At 39.8% G+C, this 26,248-nt stretch overlaps 1 protein-coding gene across 4 annotated transcripts in view; it reads right to left on the bottom strand.

The window, feature by feature from the left end:
* USP3 (ubiquitin specific peptidase 3) overlaps positions 1–26,248 on the bottom strand; it is a 51,479-nt gene that overhangs the window by 17,516 nt on the left and 7,715 nt on the right. For 3 of the 4 annotated variants that reach the window (XM_040602317.1, XM_040602315.1, XM_040602316.1), the window contains exons 2-5: positions 14,208–14,268; positions 11,716–11,847; positions 4,348–4,431; positions 2,142–2,223 (exon numbers count right to left, since the gene is read on the bottom strand). In XM_040602317.1, the coding sequence (XP_040458251.1) occupies positions 2,142–2,223; positions 4,348–4,431; positions 11,716–11,847; positions 14,208–14,268 (359 nt within the window). Of the gene's footprint in view, positions 1–2,141; positions 2,224–4,347; positions 4,432–11,715; positions 11,848–14,207; positions 14,269–18,654; positions 18,798–26,248 lie in introns of those variants that run through there. The other variant, XM_040602318.1, reaches the window with a different exon arrangement.

The following is a 26,248-nucleotide window of genomic DNA, read 5'->3' as shown; positions in this document are numbered from 1 at the left end:
GAAAGCCAGACAACAGCACTTATTTGGGAAAGAAACAGCCAAGTTAAGACTGTGCAACAGAAGTGATGTGTTGAATGAAGAGAAGCAAAACATAAATCATTCACAGTCTAGAAGTCTCAACAGGTTAGAGCAATGTTACCCACAGATGAGCTTGCTTTTGCCAAATGATCTTCAGGGTGGGCTGGGAGGAGAGGGAAGAGAAACATGGACAGTGTTGCACTTACAACTTCTAGAATCTGCAACACTTGGGACACATTCAATTGTCTACAAAATATGACATTGGAAGTTCACGACATTTTAGAGCATTCTTCATTATTCTAACAGAATTTAGAAGCTAGACTATCTTTTAGTAGTAGGATCTCAAAATTAACATACTTCTTGACACCAAAGACTGCATACAAATCCAGGTTACCAAAGGTGTTCAACGTTCCAATAAAACTTGTTTTCCTCCCCAAATCTACCACCAAACATCATCTTTAGTGAAAAACTAATGACAGCAGATATTTGTGTATATGTTGTTAAAATAAAAAAGTATCATTTACATAAGCAATTTACAATTCCATAAGAATTGTTTATAAAGAGAGACCTGCTTTCCAATAAAGGAAGAAAACTTTTAAGTACAAACATCACAGCATCCTTAGCATATTCTTTTCTCACTCTTGCCCAGGGTGAGACAGCACAGTTACTAATGCAAACAGCAGCGCCCTGTCTTTTCTAGATAAGGATCCAACGTGCCAACAATAAAAAGATCATCTGTTGCCACGGGCGATATTCAAGTATTAATAAAACTGAGAAAAGAAAACAGCACAGACTAAGAATAAAAGCAGCATTTAAGTTCATGCTTTCTAATTCTGTCTTCTCCGTATCTAAATGTTGTCCAGAATTTTCCTTCTAGTTTTCTCTGGCTTTGAGTTTTTCCAGACAATGATGCTGTGTGTTGCCACAGCAAAAAAACCCACTATTTGTCACAGGCTCCCTCAATCACCCCAAGATCAGGACGGCACATTCAGAGGACCCTAAACTGACAGTAGGTAGTGCATTTTTAAAGTAACCACACTGCTACAGACTTTGCAAAACAGAAACAGACTGTTTTGCTCTCACCCCACCCCCTTATTTCTATTCATACTCCTCTGGAGAAATCCTTCTCTTTGCAATCAGGTAATTGCTCCTCAGAGCTGATGACAGCGACTGCTTCAGCTCCCTTTGAGTAGAGCTGCCCTGCAGCCCCCGGGCCAAGGAGAACAGCTCTGCTCTGCCACTCCCTCTGCCCAGGGGGAAGATGAAGCAGCTGCATACAGCAGGGTCAGTATTTCCCCTCTCCCCCCCTAAAATCTAGGGGAAGTTCTGAAGATTAGAAACTCCCTCAACCCAAACTGTGGAAAAAGAGACATTTGGTTTGAAGCAATCTTTGTTTGGAAGAAACTATGCAGCCCTTCAGCTACCGAACAAGGGCTGGATCATCCTCTCCTGAGTGCTGTTCTGCAGATCTGATGGTGAGAGATCAGAGTAAGAAAAGCTTTCAGAATAGTCCACAGCTCCTTTTGAAAGCAAGTTTAACTGATGTCTTTCAAAATTTTGTCTTTTTTTTTTTTTTTACTTTCCTAACAATTACTCTTTTATCCCCCTAGTCAAAAGAATGGGCACCTGCTTCTTTGCCTTCTGCAGTAAAAAAAAAAAAAAACAAAACAAAAAAAAAAAATCCAAAAACACAAAACACCACCAAAAAAACCCAACCACAAACACCAAGCACACACACCAAAGAAAAAGAGAGACAAAACACCCCTGTTTGCTCAGGAGAAGAAAGCCTTGTGTCTATCTATCCCTGTTTTCATCCCAATAGGTACTAGCTCCTTCCAATTTTGCTGATCCCACCAAGCTCAAAATGCTCTGAAGCTCCATCTCAATACGAAACCCTTCCTAAGTGCAAGGAAGCTCAAAGTCCAGGTCAACAGAAATGCAGCAGAATATCAAACATACTTTTCAATATATCAAAAATATCTAGGTGTGCAGTCAGGAGAAGAGAAAGACAAAATACAGCAAGAATTTGGGTAACTAAGTATTTAAAGTCCTGGCCAACTATAAGACTCAGCAGATTTAGAAAAAAACCTTAAACTCACTGTAGCAGAATCTGTCATACTTACGTTTACTTTTAATAGCTTGCTGTTCAGAGATGAGTTTTCCAATAGTTTTCTTTTCCTATGTCTGTCTGATGTAAAGGCTGAACTGTTGGAAAGTAATTAAGGGGTTACTTACTATAAACACAAAATATCCTGTGAAATGGACAACAGATAATCATCCTAATGTTTAACACAGCGATTACATCTGCCATCAGATGTCATTAAGACAGCAAAGAGCTTCCCCATTGCAACACACGCTTTTCACAATCTAAAACAGACTGCATCTCCTTCTGAGCACAGATGCGCATCTTATTTTCAACACTAATGTCCGAGTTAATGCCATTAAGTTACGTATGCTACAGCACACACCCTGAAAAGTCACCTTATTAGCATGCTACTTTTCATCTAAAATATTGACATTTTTCCTTAATCATGGAATATGTAACACAGAATTTTCCATTAAATACTCCTGTCAGAAGAATCATCTAAGCCTTTAGAAAGATAACTTCAAAAATCAGCACAAAGTAGGGTTACCAGAAATCAAAAATATGTCTAGTGCTAGCACTTGTGTATTACAGCTGACTTCTCTTACTTAAAACGTAAGTAATATTTAAGTGTAATACTAATACAAAGTTACAACAACAGTTAATTATTCTTTTCCACATCACTGGTAATTACTAGCCCCTCGATTCTACCAGTTTATGATTTCTTTCTAATGTAACAGCAAAATCACAACTTGTGGCAGATTTCAGGGTGTGTGGCGGTGCTTTTTTTTTTATTATTTATTTTTTAATTAAAAAGCCCTCCAAACATTCAAAAACTGTCATCACACACAATGGAAGCCTCCACAGTATCATTTATCTCTCAAAGAGTTGGATCTCCTGGATGTTTCTGAAATACTAACGGGCACTTCTCATTATGCTTAAACATCTTTACATCTCATTACATACCTGAGAAACCCATCAAAAAGAGGATAGAAAATAACGAAAAAGTTGTTACCTACAGAGTAAGTGACCCACAGTGCTGGTTTGGCTGGGACAGTTATTCCCTGCGCAGCCGGGGGCTGTGGAGGGGGGAGTGTCTGTGCCGAGCAGCTCACCCCGAGCCACAGCCTGGCCGCTGCTCACCTCACCCCACCATGGGCAGGCTGGGGGGCACAAGCAGTGGGGAGGGGGCAAGGCAGCCCCAGGGGGTGCCCCGTACCATGCCATGCCATGCCATGCCGTACCACGCCGTACAAGCCAGGGGCAGGAGGAGGAGGGGGGGAGGTTCGGAGTGACAGCGCTGGCCTTCCCAAGCAGCCGTGGGGCGACGGAGCCCTGCAGCCCTGGCCACGGCCGAACCCTGCCCGCCTGCGGGGCGGTGAGTGAATCCCTTGGGTTGCTTTGTCCCTGCACCGCTTCTGCTTTACCTGTTAAACCATCTTTGTTCCAACCCATCAGCTTTCCCACCTTCTCTCTTCCCAGCCCCTGCCCACCAGCGCAGTGGGGCCGAGTTGCCAGCTGGGGTTAACCCACAACACACACTTACCGCAGAGAGGATCCAGAGATTTCCCAAAATCAGAGAGATTTCTTACGAGGACCTATTTGAACTCTTAAGCACTGGCATGTTACCTGGAAGCACTGTGCACACATGTACTTCTGTTTGGTATTATACAAGGTTTCCAAGCAAACCGGGAAAAGACTACTTGCTATCTAGCAGTGGCCACAGTACCTGCATCACAAGGGCTGCAGTACCTCCCTTTCAGTGAACAGTGCCAAAGGCAGAGCAAAACGACGTCTCTTCTGTACAATTCCAAATTCATAAGCCTTCTTTATCTTTTCATTTGGAAACCAAACTACACTATCAACATGAAGACTTACTTCCACCTGCATTTTCAATTTTCACTTCAATATACTTGTTCCAGAAATTTATTCTGGTTTTGGAAATTCTCTCCCATTTATATGGGAAAGACAGTAATTTTTGGCTTGGCAGCAAGCAAGTTAATTTATATTTATATTCCTGTATCACTGTATAAGAAATAAAACGTACAAGTTCAGTCAAATCCTTTCACTCTGCACCTCTGCTTCTCAGTGATGAAAAGGATACGTAAACATACCTAGTATCACATGCATACAAGGAATGTACATACGTATTAAGTATGTAAATACATATAAAACAGAAATACCACTTAAATGATGCAGTATTACTGGTCTACCCAAAGCAGTCTGGATGTAAACAAACTACTTACTTTTCCAAGTTCTGTAGGTGCTCTCTGACCTTCTGTACCAGACCCAGCTTGGTATCATTGACTACAAAATCATCACAGCGATAACTGCAAGAAAAACATTTATCAGGATGTGCAAAGGATTTCAGTGAAGTACTCCAAAAACAGCCATGCAAGCCAAAGTGCAGGAAGCACTGAAGTGACTCAGTGGAAGACTACGAAGGGAACAGGAGAGCACAACACCTATATACTGAGCTTGGTCCTCACTGAAAACTACCCAACAGCAGAAGAAGGTTTAGGCACCATCTTATTACATGTTTTTTTCTTCTAGCTCAGTTCTTCATTAGAAATCAGAAGCACAATGTACTGCTTGTCCCAAAGCAGAATTCCAGTTCAACAAAAATTCAAAATAGGGTGTAACCAGAAGCAGCATCAGTAGACAATCTAGAAGATTTATCATAAAAGATTAACTGACAACAGGTAAACAGAATACAAAGTCTTTATGAATGTATAGCATAAATCAATTTATTTTAATACTATCACTAAAGCCTGAGGTGCTGAACAGATACACACATACTGTAAAAGTTTCTACTACAGAAAAAAGACCAGGGAACGTTAACTGAGAAGTTCTGTGATTTGTCCAAAGTCACACCAGAAGTCTGCAGCAACTCGCACTTAATGCTTTAACCACAAATATCACCCAATGTCTCATATAGTTTTCATATATACAGAAACTCTGACAAAACCTAAGCTAGTATTTTCAGCTTTTTCAGGGCAAGTGTCCAAAAGTAACTTAACTTAGCTGAAAAAGATAGAGAAGCTGATCCCCACACCGCCTCAAAGCAAATGTAAAGCCAAATCAAAACGGCCTCTCAACAGAAGGGTTACAAAAGTCTACGATCCTATAATGCTCTACAAAGACCTCGTATTTCCCAAGAAGCAAAGATGTTCATTATAATTTAATATTCAAACTGTGACCTCGTAATGCCTCATATAGTGCAAAGGCGAAGGTTACAGACCGCTTCTAAGGGGGTGGCTGAGGGTCCTTTAAGGAATGCTGAAAAAACCCCACCCCTTATTTCACTATTTTCCTGAGTAGGTGGTGGTAATACCACAGTGCAGGTGTCAATTTGAGGAAGTGAAAGGAGAAAGTAGCAAAGAAAACTGTCACAAGGAGAACACTGTTGCAAGACAGCATTAACTTCTGCTGCCAGCTGTATTTTAAATCCCTTGCATTTCTTGCTCTCAACACGGAGGGAACAGAGATCCCAGAGTGATGTGGTCCCTCTTATCCACGCTCTTTCTTCCACTGCCAAGGAAAGGGGATGCCTGTATACAGGGGTGGCTTTAACAGAAAGCGGGAGGGAAGGAAGGACAAATATCTCTTAAAACCACTGGAAAGAAATGCTGCAGTCAGTAAGGAAGCCCAGCCCTGCAGAATCCACACCTGCACGTTGGTAAACCAAGAATTGCATCCTCACGGTCTCTCCAAAGGAGGCAGCCAGCCAAGGCAGCCCTTCTGCTGCGCGCAGGAACGGCAGGTGACATTTCACAGCACCCCTGCAGGGTTAGCCAAGAGCTAGCTCAACAACTAGCTAACCCATATCCTGGCGTGAGAAACAGGAAGGTAAGAAAAGACTTAACACTTGCACCATCTCTTTTGAGAGCACTGCGACAAAAAGGGAGCAGAGACTTGTCACAGCTTCCCTTCCCCCACATCCCACAGAGGTAACTGCTCTGAACGTACCTGTCAGCCCTGGGCTTACTGTGAGCACCAACTGCAGCTTCACGTTCTGGCAGACAACTGAATGCTTCCTGGGAAGACGACTGACTAACTCTGGGTATGTTTGATATCAGAACTGTAACTATTTCTCTCCCTTCCTTTTGGGGCACAGAACTGACTCCAAGATGAAGCACATCCTCACCACCGCAGGTTACCCCTTTGCTGGGGCAAATCCTGCTTCACAAGGTAATGAAGCTATCGACTGCAGGCACAACAGGAATTCACAACCTTCTCTGTTGCATAAATCTATGATGTAGTTCAAAGGCAACAGTACTGCTAATGTTAACACAAACACTGGATTCTTGAAGAGACTACAGAGTTGAGAAATAAAGGCCCTTGCCACCGGCAGGAGTCTGTAAGACCAGTCTGTCCAGGATCTCTGTTGATTTTTGCCTCTGAGAAGAGAAAGTAATACAACTCTCAAGATTTCCAAACACTGAACACAGCAGTTATGGATACTTACGCAAGATCTAGAAATTACTAAGATAATTCTATTGCTGGCAGTAGCTTTTATTCTTTTTTTTTTTTTCCTCTCAAAAAGATTGCCACAGACCTAGTTAGTTTGAGAAGAAGTCCCAATAATATAAAATTGTTTATTAATTTAATAAACATGTTTATTTTTCAGCCATGTTTTAAGTAGCCCTGTTCAGCTACATCAGCCACCTACAATCACCTAACGAAGTGTCCCCGCCTCTGTCGCTCTGGCCGGACACCGCAGCTCAGGGACAGCCACCAGAGCCAAGCACCCGTAAGCATGGTGCAGGTGGATCAGCACAGTCCCACTCCCCCCCAGCACCAAGCCTGCCCACACGCTCTGTTACACTACCACAAGTACGTTGTTACTGTAGTTGTGTAGCTACCTACGTTTATAAATGGGGAATGAAAGCAGATGCAAGCTCACTGAAAGCCTCTAAGCCAACGTACGGCTGAACGATGATTCAGTACTTGCTCCGACGCCCTAAAGATCATGTTAAACTTATTTTTAGTCTGATCTCACACACCAGTTACATCTTTATTTAAAACTGCAAGTTAGCACTTTCCCCAAGATGAGGAATAAAACCAAATACATCATTAAACATCAGGGTCCTTGCAACAGTGGAAAAGTAAGTTCAAGATTCACTTAAAAATAAGACAAGCTTCTTCTATTTCTCTTTTTAATGGGCAGGTTTTTTTAAACCACCTCCCTTGCAACATGGAGGATTCAGCACAACTACTAGAAACAGCAGCACTAGTACCAATCTATTTTGCATAAATGATTTAAACAGCATAGAAAGTAGTTTATGCTTTAATAGCTTAAAATTTGCTAAGCCCAGACCTTAAAGGTAAACTGCTAATACATTACTTCCTATACGTGCAGCTGACGTTCAAAGGATGTTTAATTCATGATCCTCAGGATTATCACCAATCAACAATACACCTTTTTGCATACAGAAGTTCCACAATATGCTTTTAGCAGAGAGAATTCTGTACTTCGTGGAGGGTCCCTTATATGTATTTTCTTCTCTATACACTTTCTATTTTTAGCACCTCTGCTACCTCCAAGGGCTGGTCTTTTCTGGCCTGCTTTGCTGCTGAAATGGCAGCAAGCCAGTGAATGTATGCACTGCTCTGGGGAGCACTTACGCTTAGTGCTGGCCGTCTCAGTAAGTTACAGAGCTTCATGCCATGTTTAAAATCCCAGATTTGAAGAATTACAGGACAGGAAAAATTAAGAAAACCCATTTCCTTAGTTGTGCTAACACCTTATATGAGTACACTAAGAACTCGAGTTTTACTGTCTTGATAAAAGCCTTTTTACCTTCTTCAGTTTCCACTGACTGGTGGAATGCAAAATAATGGTCCCAGAGCAATCTTACCTTTGGATGCTCATGTGCTAGCACCATAAGCCTGTTTTATAAACAGAACCACCATCACAAAAGACTAAGAAAGGATTTTTTTAAAGTCCTTTTTTAACAGTAAAAGTTAAAGTTATTTTAACATCAGCCCGGGGCAGGGGGCTGGGGAGACATGGACATGAGCACAACCATGTCCCTTTAAGTGATAACAAGGAGGCTAATGGGTCAGAAATCTGACCTGCAAATTGTGTTGGGATTAAATGAACATGGGAAACCTATTATGCAAATACATTAACAGGGCAGCTTTTCTACTTCTGTGCTAACCAAGAAAACAAATTTACAAGAGTCCTCTTTCAGGAAACTTACTTCTGAAAGCAGGCTTCTTACACATATCATTTTACTTGTCGTGCACAGAAAAACCACCACTGACACAGCAGGAGAAAGCACCGTGCAACAGTCTGAAAAGAGATCTGTACTTCTTGTGAACTCTTTGTGCTGATTATCTCCAAAAAGTGGAATTCAGGAGTCTGTTTTTTCTCAGTGCTTACGGTCTCAAATATAAGTCAGCCTGAAGATCTAGTATTGCATCTACTGTCTCAAAAGTGACCAAAGAACCAAGAAGAGAGTTGTACTCTCATAACAAGTAAGAGATCAACATCTACTCAACTTCTCCGCTATGAAAGCTGAACAGGCAAACAGGAGGACATAGAAAAAGATCAAAACCCCCTGGAAAGCAAATGCCTAGTTGCCCAATACTTAATGATACCTCCAGCATGTCTGTATTTTTCAAAACATTACCAAAATCATAAATACAATAAAAATGTCATCTCAGACTAAAAAAAAATATCAAAATTAACCACCCTTCCACCAGAACTGAAATATTTTCCTTTCAAAGCTATGCTGAAAGCTTGCGACCACCTAAAAGACGACATACACACCTAGATGTCCAAGCTGAAATGCAGTTACAGGAGACTGCTTGATCTGGTTCTGGTTTACAGCAAGATTGCATGTGAACTAGAAACAAAATTCAATAAACCATGGTAGCTTCAACAGTCACATAATATTTCTTCCCCTTGGACTGACAAGAATAGCTGAGGCAAACCCCGGCCTGTGCTCTCATGACTGCATGAAACTTTATGACATGGACAAAGAAAAGCAGAGGATTAAATGCTTTCTGCTTAGGAAAGAGCCCATACAGGCGTGTTCACCACTACTATCATGCATGCTAAGGGAACACAGTAAATGCTAAGGGATCCATAGGATAAAAATGGAACAAGAGTATCCTACTCAACTCTGCATGGCAAACAAAATTGCAAATAAACATATAAAAGCCAGCACCACATCAAAATACCTCCATTATTTTCACTGTAGAAGTAGAATTCAATTAAGTCTTGGGATGGTATTTTCTTGACTTCCAAATTATTGAGGTTGCCCACATTGCTAGCACAAAATATCAGTCTTCAAATAAAAGTTCGCTTAAAAGAAACATCATTGCATAAACATAGCACCGTCTACTGGATTCATGTCTGCACCAAAGAAGCTAACACAACATTTTGAAATTCAGTCGCCACAGTAGCTAGTTATGACTTGAATTCGCTCAACTATTTGCTTTAACTGGCAAGCACTATTTGATAGCAGTCCCTACAGTACTCTGAAACAAAGGGGCAGAAGCTGGTCTGAATGCTTTCTGCTTCATCTTTACACATCTTAAACTCATTTCCACTGAAAAAAAACAGGTGCAATAACAAAACCTGTTACAAAAACAATCTTTTCCTGATTATCAGGTGAGAAAACACTGAAATATCCTAAATGAAAGCAAAGATACATTGCTTTTGAAACTTGTTCAGCTTCATATTAACATAGGAGAGTTATAATTTGCTAGTGAATTATATGCAACAGGAACTCCCCAAGGCAAAGCTCTACAATTAGTTCCAGTTCATCCATAGATGACTCAGCCTTCTACTTCAATTACAGCAGAAAAGATAGCACATGCCAAACTGCTTCTCATCTGTCTTACCACAAATATGCTGTGAAACACCAGTGAGCTTCCCGAGTGCACGCCTACCTGCTCCTCACAAGCACAGTTTCTTTCACTAACAGATCCCACAGTCTCTGCTTGGCTGCCATTGTTTTGCAATGCCCACATTCAGTTTTGGATAAGGTCAGCAGGGTGCTCTGACTTGCTGGTATCAAGCCTCAGCAAGTCTTAAAAATGTAAATGGAGATTTTATAATAAAGACTTCAAATACCCTGCTTAAAGTTCCTCCACATATTATTACCTTCAGAGTGACTAGAAGACAGGTCATACTTCAAACAACACAAAAACAAAACAAAAAACAAAACAAAAACAAAAAGCCACAACATTGAACTCAGTTGTTACCAACATTAATTGGGAAAGTGGAATTAGCTTCCCATGGCTGTTCCACTGCTGGTAACCTGTGCATACATACCACCTGGGAAAAAGTTATGTTTCTAAATGTTTTCACATAGGAGCAGATGAAAATGCTGGTAATTTAAATAAAATGTAAATAGAAACAAAATCCCCATACATCACAAAGCTACTCAAACCTTTCTTCTGTGCAGCTCCATGCACCATCTGAATAATTTTTGAGTTGCTCCTAACAAAATTTCTTCAAGTGAGACCACTTAACTGTACTTTACTTGCAGAGGATAAAGATATTTGTTACAGAAGTATTCCTCATAGAGCTGGATACCCAAACTTCAGCAAACAGATTTTTCCCTGATGAAGTACACAAAAGAAACCCAATTATTTCAAAAAAATACCTATCAGTGGAGCTGTTTACTCAGTAATTTTACAAGACCATAATGCAGATTTCCAGGAGATTTGCACTGTTCAAATCCTGCACTGCCACACCACAGAACTAACAACATTCATGGGAAACCATGGAGCCAACAGGAGATGGGGAAGCAGCTGTCAACAGGTTTGCTTAGGGGTGCAGAGGATGGAAGCCACTGAACGCACACAAGCATTGCTTTCAATAACTTCCAGTCTTTGCTCTTGGAGGAACAGGGAAGATAGGGAACCTGACACTACCAGAGTAACTATTCCATCTCCCTAAACAGTGCTCATATCTCACTCTTAAGAAACTATAGAATATACGAGCCCAGGCCATGCTTCTGTTAGAAACAAAACACTTCTGCGATTCTGCTACTTAATCTTGCCAGAGTTTTGATGCTGCTTCCCAACAGGATCCATCACTTTCTGAAACTCATACATGTTGCACCAAATCTCCAAAAGAAAGCAGACTTTCTTTCAGAGTGAAGAAAAAAAAGCTGGTATCAGAAAAAAACCCTAAACACCACACACACATCCCTCAAGTTCACATCTCTTCAGCAGGAACAACAGGTTCCTCCTGATTATTACCTCCTGATACTCTGACAAATAAAGGGTATGCAAAAGACTCACCAATTTGATGGAAGGAGTAATTACAACCAAACAGCAGCTTTTGCAATTAAAAGGTTAGTTTCTCAATACACTTCAAAGCAAACAGAAGCAACTCCAAACCACATAAATAACATTTATTTCAGAGTGTTTCTGCTAGGTCATTTGAAATGCCGAAGTTTAGCCTCAACCAGTGCTACGTATGCATGCAAAAGCAAAAGGTTATTTCGTAACTATTTTTAAACAGCTAGGTCTGGAAATCAGGAGGTTAAATGCTCAAAAATGCATGCAATACAATGGTCTACAACAGTCTGAAGCTTTCACCTTCTAGTATGTAAAAAGTTGTCAACTTACAGCATTTAAACCCTTACCAGTATGTACTGTAACTACTGCAATCCATACACACAGTATGCTGAACTTTCTCTTGTTTTTCTGTTTTCTTGTGATTGGTCATAGGAATCTGTGCATCTTCATAATGCTTTTTTGCATGGCCATTCACGTATCTAAAATAAATTAAAAACAAACAAAAAAAGTATTACTCTTTTAAACAGTTACTTAACAAGCATTCATTGAAAACAGAAGAAAAAAGACAGCCTAATAAGTATCCAATGTTTATACAGGCATTAAAATAGGCAATTGACCTGTGTGAAAACATTGGTTCAATTTTCTGATTTTTTTTATCCCTTTACTCACCCGTGTTGTCCAAATTAATCTCTCCATCTCCTTCATAGCAACCACAAACTGGCATCCTTGTACCAAACCCCAGGACCTGGGCCCTTAATGACTGACGCACCTTCACGACCAAGAAAATCATTAGCTCCCTTTTTCCATACCTGTAACATGGTTCTTCTCCATATTGCTTTCCCATATACTTTTCCTACAGCTCTACTTTCTTTACCATCCAGCACTCATCATGTTTGTGATTAACAGTGTGCTGACCCCCATATGAAAGCACATGCACTTAAAGCTTTCCCACTCTGCAGCAGGATTTAGCGTTAGCGCATTCTATGTTTTCTAAAGTTCATGAAAATGAAATGCTCTAGGGCTTGGGGCCACATTAACTGAAAAAGAAATTTTAAAACCTACAGCTCTTTTGCTGACACAATGAGTATTTTCACACTCAAAATTTGAGATCTAGAAAATTTAGTATCTTTAACTAAAACAAAAAGTGTCATTACAAATGCAAGAGCCCTAAGTATCAGCTGAAAAATCATTAATACTTAGAAGTGCATGGCCAGACCTCTGGTGAATTCCCTCCTTCCCCATTTCTTGCTTGCTGAGCTCAGTCACACGAACAGATAGGAAGTCCACACATGCTCCACATGAAGGTCTTTGTATTCTACACTTGTTCTCACATGCAGGTGTAAACAATTCTGCTAACGCAGCTGTGCTAGTTATCAACATTGCTGTGCTGGCACAATCCTGCAGCAATTCTGTCACAACCAGAATACGACAGTTGTGCTTGCAGGAGTTTGGTTTTGTGCCTAACAGTGTAAATGCCAGGTTTAAAAAGCTACGCTCCCACAGAAATGCTCTGCTGCTGTAACACAGTCAGTAATGCTCCCAGTGACTAACCTGGAGGATGAACTTCAAGCAAAGATCTGAAAAGCTCTATTTATTTTCCTTTGATTTCAAACATTACCTGAACAGAAGAATATGCTGTGTGCTTTCACGATCAAAAGTGCTCCCATTGCAAGGTATATTACATTCTTCTAATTCAATTATTTTCTACTCCTGATGGATGGGAGCAGTTCAGAAAGTCAAAGCAAACTGCCTAAGTAATTCACTCAATGTCTACTAACTGCACGCAAGAAAGGTCATATGTGGACAGTAACCATATTTTTTTTAAAATTAGTAACAAGTAAAATATTCCAAACTATTTATTTCACACCATCACACTAACAAGAAGTAGCTCCCCGTCTCTTTGCTCTTACCAAGTATACATTTACAAAAAATAAATTAATACATAAATAGAGAAAAAGAAAGGGGCTTGTGCTGAAAACTCTGAGTAAGAGACATTATTAAAACTGTGGCAGTTACTGTTACCCAGATCAAAGAAACAAAACCTGGAGTTCATTGAATCCACTTTAAAAGACAAAGTCACCAAGGTTAACGATGCTTTTCCAGAATAGAAGCACACCAGCACAGACACTACCCTACAGATGAAAACATGTTCACATCTCAGATACTGTCCAAATGTCAACACTAACTGCATCCTCATAAATATGTGCATCTCAAACGTTTATGTAGCAGCAAATTTTCTACAATTATCCTGACAAAGAATAAACATTGACTCCATCATTCCTCTACAAACTCTTTTGGTGTACTTCAACTACTGCAGACAAAAACCAGATGTATTCTGAAGGAATTCCAATGGTAGCTAGTTCTTAAATGTTATGGCAATAACTTTGTTCCAAAACTACACTACAGTACATTTAAGGTATTTTCTGTCTAAGCTAGACAGTTGCTGTTTTTCTTAAAATAAGCTGTGCCAACTCTGGATTTGTGGGTTTCCAAGAATTATTACTGGTTTCATCTTATTACAATAGAAAAAACCTTTCACGGAATGGAACTTTACAACAAACCCCTGAATTAGGAGTTCTCCAGGCACTCTTTGAGCTGAGCAATCACATTCACCGTATACTTTTCTTTCAGAAAAAAAATTATGTTGCGTATAATCGCTGGACTCTCATAAGGCAGCAAAGAAGTGTGTTTAGTATTAAACATACAATGTTAAACAAGATCATGAAAGGTTTATTTCAGGGAATTATAAGGCATTCAGGAAACTGCCTCAGAGTCAAGCAAACAAGGAAAAAGGTAAAGGTCTGATTAAAAGATTTGCATACTAACACTTTGTACCCACCTTCCACAATGGACACTTGAGCATGTCAGACAGACCCACGGACTTTTATTTGACCGGCACACTATAAAAGATAAAAAAAAAATAAAAAATAAAAGTGTCAAATTAATTGGCTCTGATATTACAGTTGTATAACACATCCTGAGCATTAGCAGTAGCTCTGCTGACTCCACCTTAGCAGCACAGTTATACACAACAGCCAGCCATGTTCATTAACCTGTGTTAGGGACTAAGCTAACAGACTGAAGAGCTATCGACACTAAAGCACATTAGCCTTCTTCTGGCTTGGGTTTTAGTCACAGGCTACACATTTACCTGTTTACTCCATGAAAAATTTAAAGATTTATTTGTATTCACATGAGGTTTACTTATTTTGAAACGTAATACCAGAATATCAGAAGCATTAGTAGCAAAAACACTGGTAAAGTTTAAACACTTCTCTTTTGGCTTTTAATAGGACAGTCCACCGAACGTGCAGGAAAAAAGCCGTAGCACTTCACTCCTGTTTCATAAAACTTGTTATACAAGAAGTCATTTTAAAGAAGATACTGCAAGAAAGCCTGGCAATCTGATAAGAAGCACACAGAGTAAGTTACTGTGCAACGCACGATAACATATACCATTTACAATATGCATTCCTATGTTGCAGTGCTGGTAATGGCTTTACCCATAAGGATTTTACTCTTTCAGTCTGGCACAAGAAGCTGAAAGGGTAAAATGTAATGCAGTGCTGTGCTTCACAGTGTCAGGTGTCAGAAGTTTTTAGCTGCTTTCTAAGCCTAGAAAAATTAAACAAACATGGATGTTTTAAACTAAAGGGATTAAAGGGGGAAAAACAGTAGATGCTAGAAAATGATGAAACACCACCCCTGGGTAGAGTTACAGAAATGGGATATCGTTCTAACTCCTACCCCAACCCAGTAGCAAAGTCTGTAAATTCAGATTAGAAAGAAAATCTCAGTAAGTAACCAATGTAAGCAGGACACAGTAAAACAGGCAAGCAGAGCAAAATTTCCATTAATCAAGTCAAGAAAAAGTACATGCATCTTTATAAACAATAGCAATTTTGGAAACACAACTAAACCGACATGGAACCCTCAAATTTTGAGAGGAATTCCAATCTGGCTCATGTCATTGAAGGAGGGATGCTACAACACAGAACACTTAGATTTGAATGAAGTAGAATTGATAACATCTATCCATTAGCACAGAATTCACAGAAAGAGCACTAGACTTTCAAAAACCCAGCCTAATGAGAAAAGAAAATTAAATGCTAAGTGCAATTCCGCAAGGGCAGAAAACAACCATAAAAGATGACTTAAGTTATCCCCAAAACACAGAAGGGTATGGTGACACCTAACTTTTCTACGTACTGAAAATAACTGCTGCTTAGAGCAGTCAGTCAAGACAGTTACGGAGGAAAAACAAGGCACCAAAAACATGAGGGTGTGTCGAGGCCGAGGGAGGGAAGGACAAAGAAGAAGATCAAACCCTAGCGTACATGTAACTTATACTGGTTTTTATTGTGGGAAAGCTTAAGCAGCAGCCTTCCTTGTGTGGCGTCACACCTCAGAAAAAGGAACTTGGGTAACAAGCGTGCACGGAAGCTGCTCCAGGGCAGCATCCCCTGAGCAGGCAACGCAGGACTTCTAGCAACACTCAAAAATAGGTTCACAAGCTACAAACCATGGTACACATCAAACTGTTGGGATCAAAGACTATCAGAGAAAACCATGCTAGCAAAAGCGAAAGAAGTTTCTTTATCAAATTACATGATAATTAAAATGAAAAAAGCAAGGAGGGGGTCACAATTTTTAATCAGGAGATGAGTAACTAGCTTAGCTCTTTAGAAGAGCTTCTATCATTTTCCACCATTAGCTTTCACCTTTCTTACTTAAATCAGACAAAAATTAAACTAGCTAACACTGCTTAAAGAATTGTTTTCTGGATCTGAATTCATTATTACAAATAGTTGTATTTCACTTCATAGGCCCAATCCAAGGAATGTCTGAAACTAAGAATCTAACTATGTTCACTGGAAAAAATGCACATTCCACAGAATACTATTTGAAGTAATGACTTCAAACTCTCTAGTAAAGCCTCCAGAATTGTTTTCTTCAATTGCTGCAATTACTCCTTTACTTGAGAAATACATTTCCTCACATGTTTCTGGTTTTGGAAAACCAAAACCAAATTTTCCTATTTCTAAAGCTGATGTGTTCCCACAACAGAGATGGTAATCCTCCAACAGATAGCAGGCAGCAAGGTAGAGCTGTTCTGGCTTACATTTCAAGTTAGGAAAGTGGAAGAGGTGCATCTAATTTGACCAAAATGTTATCAAGAAAACCAACATTCGGCACTGCCAAACAGAAGACCTTAAATAGCCATCATCAGTTAAAAATGGGCTAAACATACCACCAGTTTAACCCGATACAATTTTATTTTCCTGAATTACACAAACTGAAAGGTAAAAAATTAACCAGAAGGAAAGAGAAACCAAAACCATTCATGCACTTAAACACAGATTAAGCGCTGCACGAACAAATGACTACCATACACTTTCCTTGCCAGGAACGTGGAAGTCATCTTGGCATTAAAATCCCAGCAGAAATCACTCACTTCCAGAAAAAAGTTTTTACTTTCACTATGTTATCATCTGTGGACAGAACTGGATCTCAACCAGTAGGTCAAAGCTTTATGATGTAAACTATCATTCTTACTTTCCACCCTATACCAGGCAATTACAATGTCACACTTGGGTATTTTAAATACCTGCACTGCTTGCCTGTCGAGTGTTAAAATTCTGCTGAAGTAGTGCTCATTCTGTGGAGTTCACACCAGGTTTATATATTCTGTACAAAGGCAGCAAACAAGTCCACCAACTCTGCACAACGCCAAAAACATAGCTTCCACTAAAATTTTTCATCTTTGATATCAGGGAATAGGAAAAGATGGCTCATTTGTTTGCTTAAACTTTTAGGCAGAACTTTGTCCCAATTGCATCACATTAGAAATGTGTAGTTTATCTTCTGCACAAACATCTCCTCCCACAAAGAACTCAAATAACATGGAAGTGACTCCCACTAAGATTAAACACAGAAGTCAGTACAATATTTGTGACCTACAGTTGCTCTGTTCTGAGGGATTACACAAGCAATTTTTTTTTAAAGGTTGCTGAAGACTGCATTCTGTATTTCTCTGAGGCTGGCTTGGTAGATACCTGCATTAAAGCTTGGCTCTAGGTATTCCTCAATTCAGATCTTGAAGCAGTTACCATCTGTCCCTTACTATTAATAAGTTAAATTAGGCTGGGAGCTTCAGGCATTAGTCAGGAGTCTTAACAAGACAGGCACCATGGAACTCGGCAAAAGCATAGTCACTGTCCTGAACTGCTCATAATCTAAATTAAAGGTAGACAGTTTGGCTTCATCTGTAAAGAAAATGCATGTGACTCCTTTCAGATGTGGTACTGACATGAAGGCACAAGGCTTAGAAGCAGACCAGAAACAAGAGACCAAGATCCATAGCAAATCCCTTCTCGATTCAAAGCACGTTACACAGCGCTGGAACTTGGCCCTTAAAACAGACTTGGGAGTTAAGAACTTCCAGGTCAGACAGTTACACCGAACCATGAGGAAACACTCTCAAATCCATCTATACAGGTGCATATGTCTTCCCTCAACAATCAGTATTCCAATTGGGATTGGGGTTTTTACTTTTTTTATTTTTTTTAAGTGCTATATAAAAAAGGAGGAGGAGGGGTGCACTACATTAGCACCCTTTAATTTGGAATAAAGTTATGCTCTACAAACATCTTAACCATATTAGAAAAAATATATCTGTGTTTGTTACACCTTATTCAGTGCTATACAGGCTAAGGAACACTGGTTGTTTTCTCAGGTTGAACTGGAGCAGCTACTTTGACAGTTACCGACTGCCTCACTTTGCTGTATTTTTAGCTTACCTTCAAGTGGTTAGGCAAAGACGATACTTAACATGCCAAAAGAAAAAAGAAAGCAAATCTGCAATGCCACAATGTTGTCTGAAGCAGCAAGTCATCTGCCATTTTACATCAGTATCAGCTTATTCAGAAGCTTAGAATCAGTTTTTCATGATGTAATAGGAAGGGGAAATACTATCTTATACAGAATGATTTCTCCAAGTGAAATCCGATTACTCGTTTGTTATATAGCCTACAGAGCCCTCTGTAAACGGAGTATCAAGCCCCCCCCCCCAAGTGAGAAAACAACCCAACACGGCTACATACAGGCGCATACATAACTATGGGAACGTTTGGAGTCATCCCTCCACCCTCCACTTCTGTAAATCATCCTGATAACTTCCACCGAGCTGTGCCAAGCAGAATGACTAAGACATGGGCTAATCAGTTCAGCAGCCTCATCACAGGGCCCACGCCCCATCTTACCCTCAGGATCACTCAAATACGTACTTCTGAACCTTGACTTTTTCTTAGGGAAAACTGACTCCCAACGCCGTCTTGTGAAGCACGAACACTCCTGGCAAACGCAGTATTCCTTACAGAACAAAGCTGCAGATTTCCACTGTAGGAAAGTCACAACTAAGTAGAAGCATACAAACAACCTGTGAAACTAATAGTTTTGTTTAAATAGCACGCTGCATAATTTAGAAACTGGCAGAAGAAAAAAGAACTAGGAAGAGGAGGAGACAAACAGGAAGCAGTTTCTGTAAGGCAGCCAAGTTAAGAAACCTGCAAGACACAGCATCCACCAGAGCCCTGGCAGCAGCGCAGCTGTGTGATCGATGCAAACCGGCGACTTCGCCAGGCACCCGAGCACAAGTGACCCGAGGCCATAGCTACTACAGAACCCTGTCTACATCCAAGTTTTAAAATACTCTACCACATCACTAAAGAAAAGGCCACAGAAATATCAGCACAATAAGAGCAATACTTTGGTCCTTCTGCTAAGCGCACACTGAATGGAAACAAGATTAGAGTCTTTAAACTGTTTCCAAGAGTCTCCACAGCCTTTACAAAACAGCCTGGACTTTGTTCTCAAAAGGAGCTGTACCAACACTATCTTCCTTGTATAATTATATGGTTACACCACAGTAACGTAATGACCTACACAGAAATATCTTTGGACTGAGACCTTTTCTCAGTTCAGTTTATGTTGACACAGCATGTCAGCTACACTGAACAAGCTAAACTGAAAAAGGCCACCATCACTCACCTCAGCATCTGCAGAAGGAACAGGATTTACATCGCTGTGTCTGCGCTGGTCACTCACATCACGCTGAGCAAACTGCCCCACTAATGTAAGCACTTGTGACAAACACACATATGTGCTACATGTCTAGCATGCTGTATGTGTAGCATGTATACACATGCTATACGTATGCATGGGTGTGTACACACATGCCCATTCTCTCTCTCAAAAAAAAAAAAGGGGGGGGGGCAAGAATAATGTGAAAGTAGTCTATAGAAACAGACCTATTTTTCCTTCCCCATACCTTTAACTTCATTTTACCTAACCATCCTCAGTTACCCTACATTTTGGTCCTAAAAGGACCTGACAAACGCAGCAAAAGAAGAGCTGGGCAGTCTCCAGCAACAACATGGGAAGAAAAAAGCAGCAACAATCTGTGTATCAGAACGTGAAACCCCTGCTTTGTGAAACACCATCCTTCTGTCTGTGACACATCAGGCCTAAGGCATCAGGGGAAAAGCTACCTCCTCCAAAGATCTGGAAGGCAAGAGAAACCTGCCAGCAAAAATCCTGGAAAACGTTCACAAGTGGTGGGAATACAAAACACTGCACAAACATTTAACCCAAATTACGCAAGACCCTTTAGTATAAGATCTCAAATGCAAACTTTTTCAGTCACAGGATTCAGAGCATTTCTCAGAGCCCACTTCCAATCTATAGACTGAAAAATGAGAAATTAAATAATTTACCAAAATAATACAAGATTATCAGCATAGATCAGAACTGAGCCTACTGGCCCTAACACCTTAGTCCTTTATGTCATTTTAATTGCAAGCAAGGGTAAGACATCCCAAAACTCAGCACTCTACACAAAACTTTTCAGGTGACTTGCCTAAAACAGCTCCGAATTAAAATACCTAAAAGTTCCCATATGCTATATGCAATGTGAGAGGTATAGGCACCAGAGAACGCCATCGATGAAAGCCGGTATTCTAAGTAGGGAGCTTCTGCCGTTATTAGCCTGTGATAAATACCAAGGAGACAAACATTTTGGATGTGGTCCCTCATATGGGCTTACATGCTGGGGCTGCAAAAAGGCTCTGCCCACCACTGGAATTTACAGCTCTGGAACTCCCTCTGGATGCAGACACAACACTCTTTTCAAAGACTGAATAAATCAGCTGAGGAGTTCTCTCCATAAGATCCCCATTCATTCAAGCCATGAATACCTCAGGAGCACCCTTAGAAGACCTTCCTTCCAGGCAGCTCTTCCGTGCTGAGGGAGGACTGACAACTCCTTCTGTTAAAGATGGCACTTCCCATGAATAAGTAGTTATTCAGGGGAACCGTGAGCCAAAGCAAGGAAGTGTGACTTTCATGGAGCCCAGCATTCACAGCTTTTACCCAGGCTACAGTCTCCACAGCAATGAATATCCATGCATTCTACAGTCAAAATCTACCAGATGAAACATTCAATCATTAGAATCGACACTGGAACCAAGGATTTTCCACTTACAATGAGCTGTGCAAATCACAACATGACAGAGCCATGTGCAGTCTTTCCTTCTGGCCCATAAACTCGGTCATAAACCAGCATATACAATAAAGCAGCTTCTCAGGGCAAAAATCAGAAGTCTTACTCATCACAGAACATCAGTCAAGACTGCAGGACATCTGGATATGTGCAGAATCGAACACCCTGGCACTCAAAACCCCACTTTATTAGCAGAATAAAAGCGGCCTAAAAAAAATCTAGGTACCCTCCAAGGTAAGTCAGTGTTTTTACAGGCAGCACGTAAACATAACAGGCAGCGTAAGTTACACAGCACCAAGTACACACGTATCAACACAACTGATCATGTTCACAGTTTTTGACTTTGCATTCTTTTGTGTATTTAAAACCCCAGCTGCTGTAAGTATACATGCAAGCTCTATTATTATCTGACCCTACAGTCCATTTACATTCAGGAGGAATCAATAATACAGAAACCAGTATTCTCAACTAAACACATTGGTAAAATCGTAAGACAGGGCAAGCACTAACATACACAGAAGCCCATCAAGTTCAAGCAGAATGCTAACATTTTGTAATCTAAGAGCAGGTTCCAGACCTTAAATATTGAGTTAAATGCCTATAGTTGTTGGTTTGGTGGGTTTGGGTTTTTTTGCAGGGGTGGGGAGGTGGGGTTAGCATTGGGTTTCACTATTTTTTTGTTTGATTTGGGATTTGGGGTGGGTGTTTGTGTGTGTGTGTGTTTAAACTGTATACACATCTGGTAAAAGTATCTGGTCTACATTTTTAGAACTTAGGGCTAGTCAATTCCAGATGTGTAACTGTAATGAAAGCCAGGTGACTGAAAAAGGAAGTAAATGTTACAAGAGTATTTTTTAAAACTTCAAATAGGCTAAAGCCCATTTCTAGACAGAGAACGCAGGAAAAAGGAACATTATAGGCTCTGAAAACTAGAGACACGTTCTACACCTTACCTACAAAGTCAGCTGTTTTACTCTTTAGGTTTTAAAGTCTGTTTTCAGACTTTTCACATAAAGCTCTTCTTTCGATCCTACACTCAGTCCCATGTCAAGAAGTTCATAAATGGCCTGAACTTGTTCTAAACTGTTTGATACTAGAAAAATAAACATTCTATTTAACAATATTTTACATCTTTAGACTTCTTTATTGCCTATTTAGAAAAACAGCATTCTGGTCATAATGAAACCAGGCAGAAGGGGAAATGGTGTTTAATTACACTATTCAAAGTGTTTTAAAATCAGCTAACACCCACATTCTTGAGGAAAAGGAAAGAAAAGATGAGATTGAAATTACATTTACATCAAAGGAAGAGAATTTACATGGAAGTTTCCTGGTAAGCATTACTAACAAAAATGTTAACTATTCTTTCAGTGTTTCATACCCTCATAACAAAGAGATGCACAACAGAAGTCTCAACAGTTTCAAGCCTTAGCCTAACCCAATTCATTCAAATGCAGGAGAATTCAGACTGAAGAACACCGAAACTACCAACCAAGCTACCCTCACCTTACAGCTATGGAAAAAAACCCCAGTTATTTCTTCTGCTATTTTCTTTCAGCCAAAACCAGACTGATTAAGTTTAGTGAAACAAGTCATTCATTTTGTGATAGTGAGTGAACTCATGAAATCGACTTTGTGCTCATGCATACAGGTACACATGGCTTCTTCCTCTCTGTCGCTAAATAAAAGCGCTGCTCTGTCTCATGAAAGACACTTCAGCTGGTTACAGCGAAGCACTCTATTACAACGGAAAACCATTCAGACATACTAAACAACAACTGAATAGGAATATAAAACACATGTATGTGAACAATTTTTCGTAGAATAAATAGGTCACTGAAGTGCCCGACACATTCCTAACACTGAAGGATGTTCGTCAGCGAACAGCATGATTAGCTTCATCTGCATGTAATTCACCTCCTCAGCCACAATGGCTTACAGTTCAGTATTTCGATTATGCAATCCCAATTCCACACTGAAAAACTTGGACGTTAAAAAATGTGTGCTTTTTTACTTGCCTACATTCTTAATCGAGTAGTGGAAAGGCAGACAAGTAGGTAAGGGAAACTTCTTTCAAGCAGCGTAAACAGACAGGCCAGTTCCTGAGGAAGCGGTTAAAGGAACAGGGAGGTATGCACAACCAGTCAGGTCACCTACAGCAGCTGTACACAGACACACCAGAACATGCTGTGCTGCTTATTCTGTTATGGTAAAGAAATAAGGTCACTGAGCACTACCAATCACGCACACCGGCGCTAGCTCGCAGACTACAGCAGTGCTGTACTTTTTGGTAATTCAGTCTTTCTACGTGTCAAGTCAAACTTCAGGTCAAGAAATGTCAGCAGCTGATCTTCCTGCGTACACCACAGAAATCACATCCTACCTGAAAGCAACAGTGAGAAAACATGCATGATGAAGACAGAGGAAAAGAAGACAAAAGACATCAGTTCAAGGCTTATTCTACTGAACAATCATGGCCAAAAGCATTTGAAAAAAAAATAAATTGCTGCCTCTGTTTCTCCTTCGCATTCTAAAAACAATTTCTAGTTGTTTGGCTACTTTGATAACTAACTAGTAACTACATTTAAATACGTATGTACACACACACATGTATAATGATATACTTTAAAATTCAATGCTTTTAGCCCTCACAGGAAAACAGATATTGTTCCTCATTATAGTAGTAGCATGCCAAGAAAAAAAAAGAAAAAAGTTATCCAATCTTGACATTAAAGCGAGACAAACACTCATTTTCTGACAGCAGCCAGAAAGAAACACAGCAAAGCCAACAGCGTAATGTAATTTTTAAACCCTTAAGGAAAGGACTCTTCTTGAGTCAGTCAGCAATCAAGCGCAGGTCAAAACATTCAAGCTGGAAATGGGAGTTTCCAGAAAAGAGGGGAAAGACAGCAAGGAGTCTTCATTCTTTCTTTATATAACCTTTTAATTAATCTGCTTATTTGTAGTCCCCACCATTTCATTTCTACTTCCCCAATACTAGTGAAATATACATTATTAACCATCCATGTGAACAAAAAAAAGAAAGAGATAAATATCGAGTGGGGAAAAAAAACATTACCAAATGAAAAAAATAATGAACTGAAGGTTAATATATTTTTTTTTTTAGAGGGTCATGGCTATCCTCAGAAAATGCACTTGTATTTTGACATGGACAAGCAGATGCTCACATACACATAGAATCCTAAACGATGTACCTACGAATTACCTTGAAAAATCAATGTCTGCCTGTTTGGTGTTGCTAAGGACCTCCAACCCCCATCCCCAAGCCTGATAGCACCAGGTCACTTTAAAATCAAAAAGCTGTCTGCTTGCAGTATCGGGGGGCAGGCTAACTTCAAGAATCGCCTTAGTTTGCCAGGCTGCCTGTGAGTATTGTGACTTGATTCAAATGGGTAATAAATTCTGTCAAAAAAAATCATAACTACAAGATCCAAAATAACACAAGGTATTCAAAAGGGACCAAAAAATCCCCAACCACTGGAGGATTGCTTCAACATACCAGCTAAGATTGCTGAACGATAAGGGCATTCGCCATGTCATGTGCAGTTCAAAACACCCTCTTACAATCAAGGAAATGAATCACTAAGGACACAAAATCTTACACTGCTCGCATAACAAGGACACCATAAAGCAATGAATACTTTATCAGTTATAATTCTAATTCACTCTACACAATAAAGACCATTTCCTCTAAGAATCTCAAAATAAAAATCAGGAATACCTTAACTAGTTTTCAGATCTAAACTTCTGATTAAGTTGCACTTTCTAACCCGCATGGATTATTTTAATTAATGGCCTTTTAGCCACTTTTTACCTAGTTGATGAATGTTTGTTAAAACAGAAATCAAAGCATGAACAGGTTACTAAATGAAACAGATGGGACTGATCAAAAAAGAAATGGCTCAAAGCTTAATTTCATCCCAAACACTGGGTCTGGAATTTTCACTCTATGAACCTCAGGCAGATGCGACAAAACACTAACCAGCCTAATAACTCTGTGGGCCTTAGCACCTCACAAAGATCAGAAAAACAAAGAAAAATGCATTGATCTTGTTTAACACCTGCACATTTTGAAGTGCTTGGGAAAGGCAGGTGAAAATTACTATCCTGCTTACACTTAAACCAGCTGTAATGAGATCGGCACTAATCTGTAGATAAATCAAGAGCCTGCCACACACTCTCCTACCCACTTTATATCTCCCACTTCCGTGATGTCTCAGACTATCCTGTCTTCCTTACCACATGGAACGCTTTGAAGAGTCATTTCAAACCACTGATTTTTAGTTAGATCATTAAATACTTTGGAACAGACAGTACTAAAATTTGTTCTTCCAAGTTTGGCTTCGAAATCATCACAGTGATTAGATCTAGTTTCTAAACAAAGGCAATGTATTGAATGTCCAACTACTGCTCTCCTCTGAAGCAGCCTCTCTCCTCAGCGTACGTTCAACCTTTATGACAGATTGTCTTTTAAGCAAATAAACTTAATATTTTCTAGATTTTCTTTTCAAAAACTTGCTTGTACTCTCTACTCAACAAAACCACAATCAAGCATTTGAGAACAGACTCCCCTTTTTTGTAATTAAAAGGAAAATTAGGTCTAGTTTATGAGACCAAAATTGAGACCCTTACCCCATCTCAACAAATACGCATCTCCTAACGGAATGGGTTCCAAAGCACTACGCTCTATCATACAGGCAAAGAGAACTACAGCCCCCATGGCTAGCTCATACATCAGTGACCAATGCAAACGGGAAAAAAAAAATTACAGTTTTAAGGAAAGCAAGACTGAGTCTAAAAAAGCCCCAAACCTAACAAGCTTTATTTAAAAAGACAGCTGGGAATTAATTTAAGGATCTACAACCACCTATAAAGCCTGCAGTTACTAACAAGCATTCCTGCATTGCAGTGACCCAGAGAAACAGATGAAAGACTACTCACCCAACTCTGAAATCAAATTTAACTGACCAAATAAAAAAAGAGGTTTTTTTTTTTTTTTAAATGTACTTATTTTGTCATTTTATGTTTCAAAATGAATCTGGTAATTTCCAAGCCAAATTCATTTTCCAGATGTAGGGTGACAAATAAGCCCCACACATACAGACCATTAGTTCCACACACAGTCGATGAGCTTTACCCTTAGTCTACCTCAGTACTAAAAAAGAAAAAGTAAATGGAGAGCCAAATACTGACGGAGAAGAAACACTAAGGAGGAGCAGAGATGAAAAGGAAAGCCAAGAGGGTTAAAGCCTGTGTACCTGAGCTTTTACAGTATATTTGTTTTGGCACTGACTGCAACA

Source organism: Falco naumanni, chromosome 7, assembly GCF_017639655.2.
Source record: "Falco naumanni isolate bFalNau1 chromosome 7, bFalNau1.pat, whole genome shotgun sequence".
Classification (NCBI taxonomy): domain Eukaryota; kingdom Metazoa; phylum Chordata; class Aves; order Falconiformes; family Falconidae; genus Falco; species Falco naumanni.
Note: the sequence above shows the minus strand (reverse complement) of the source record. Positions and strands in the feature narration are given on the sequence as shown.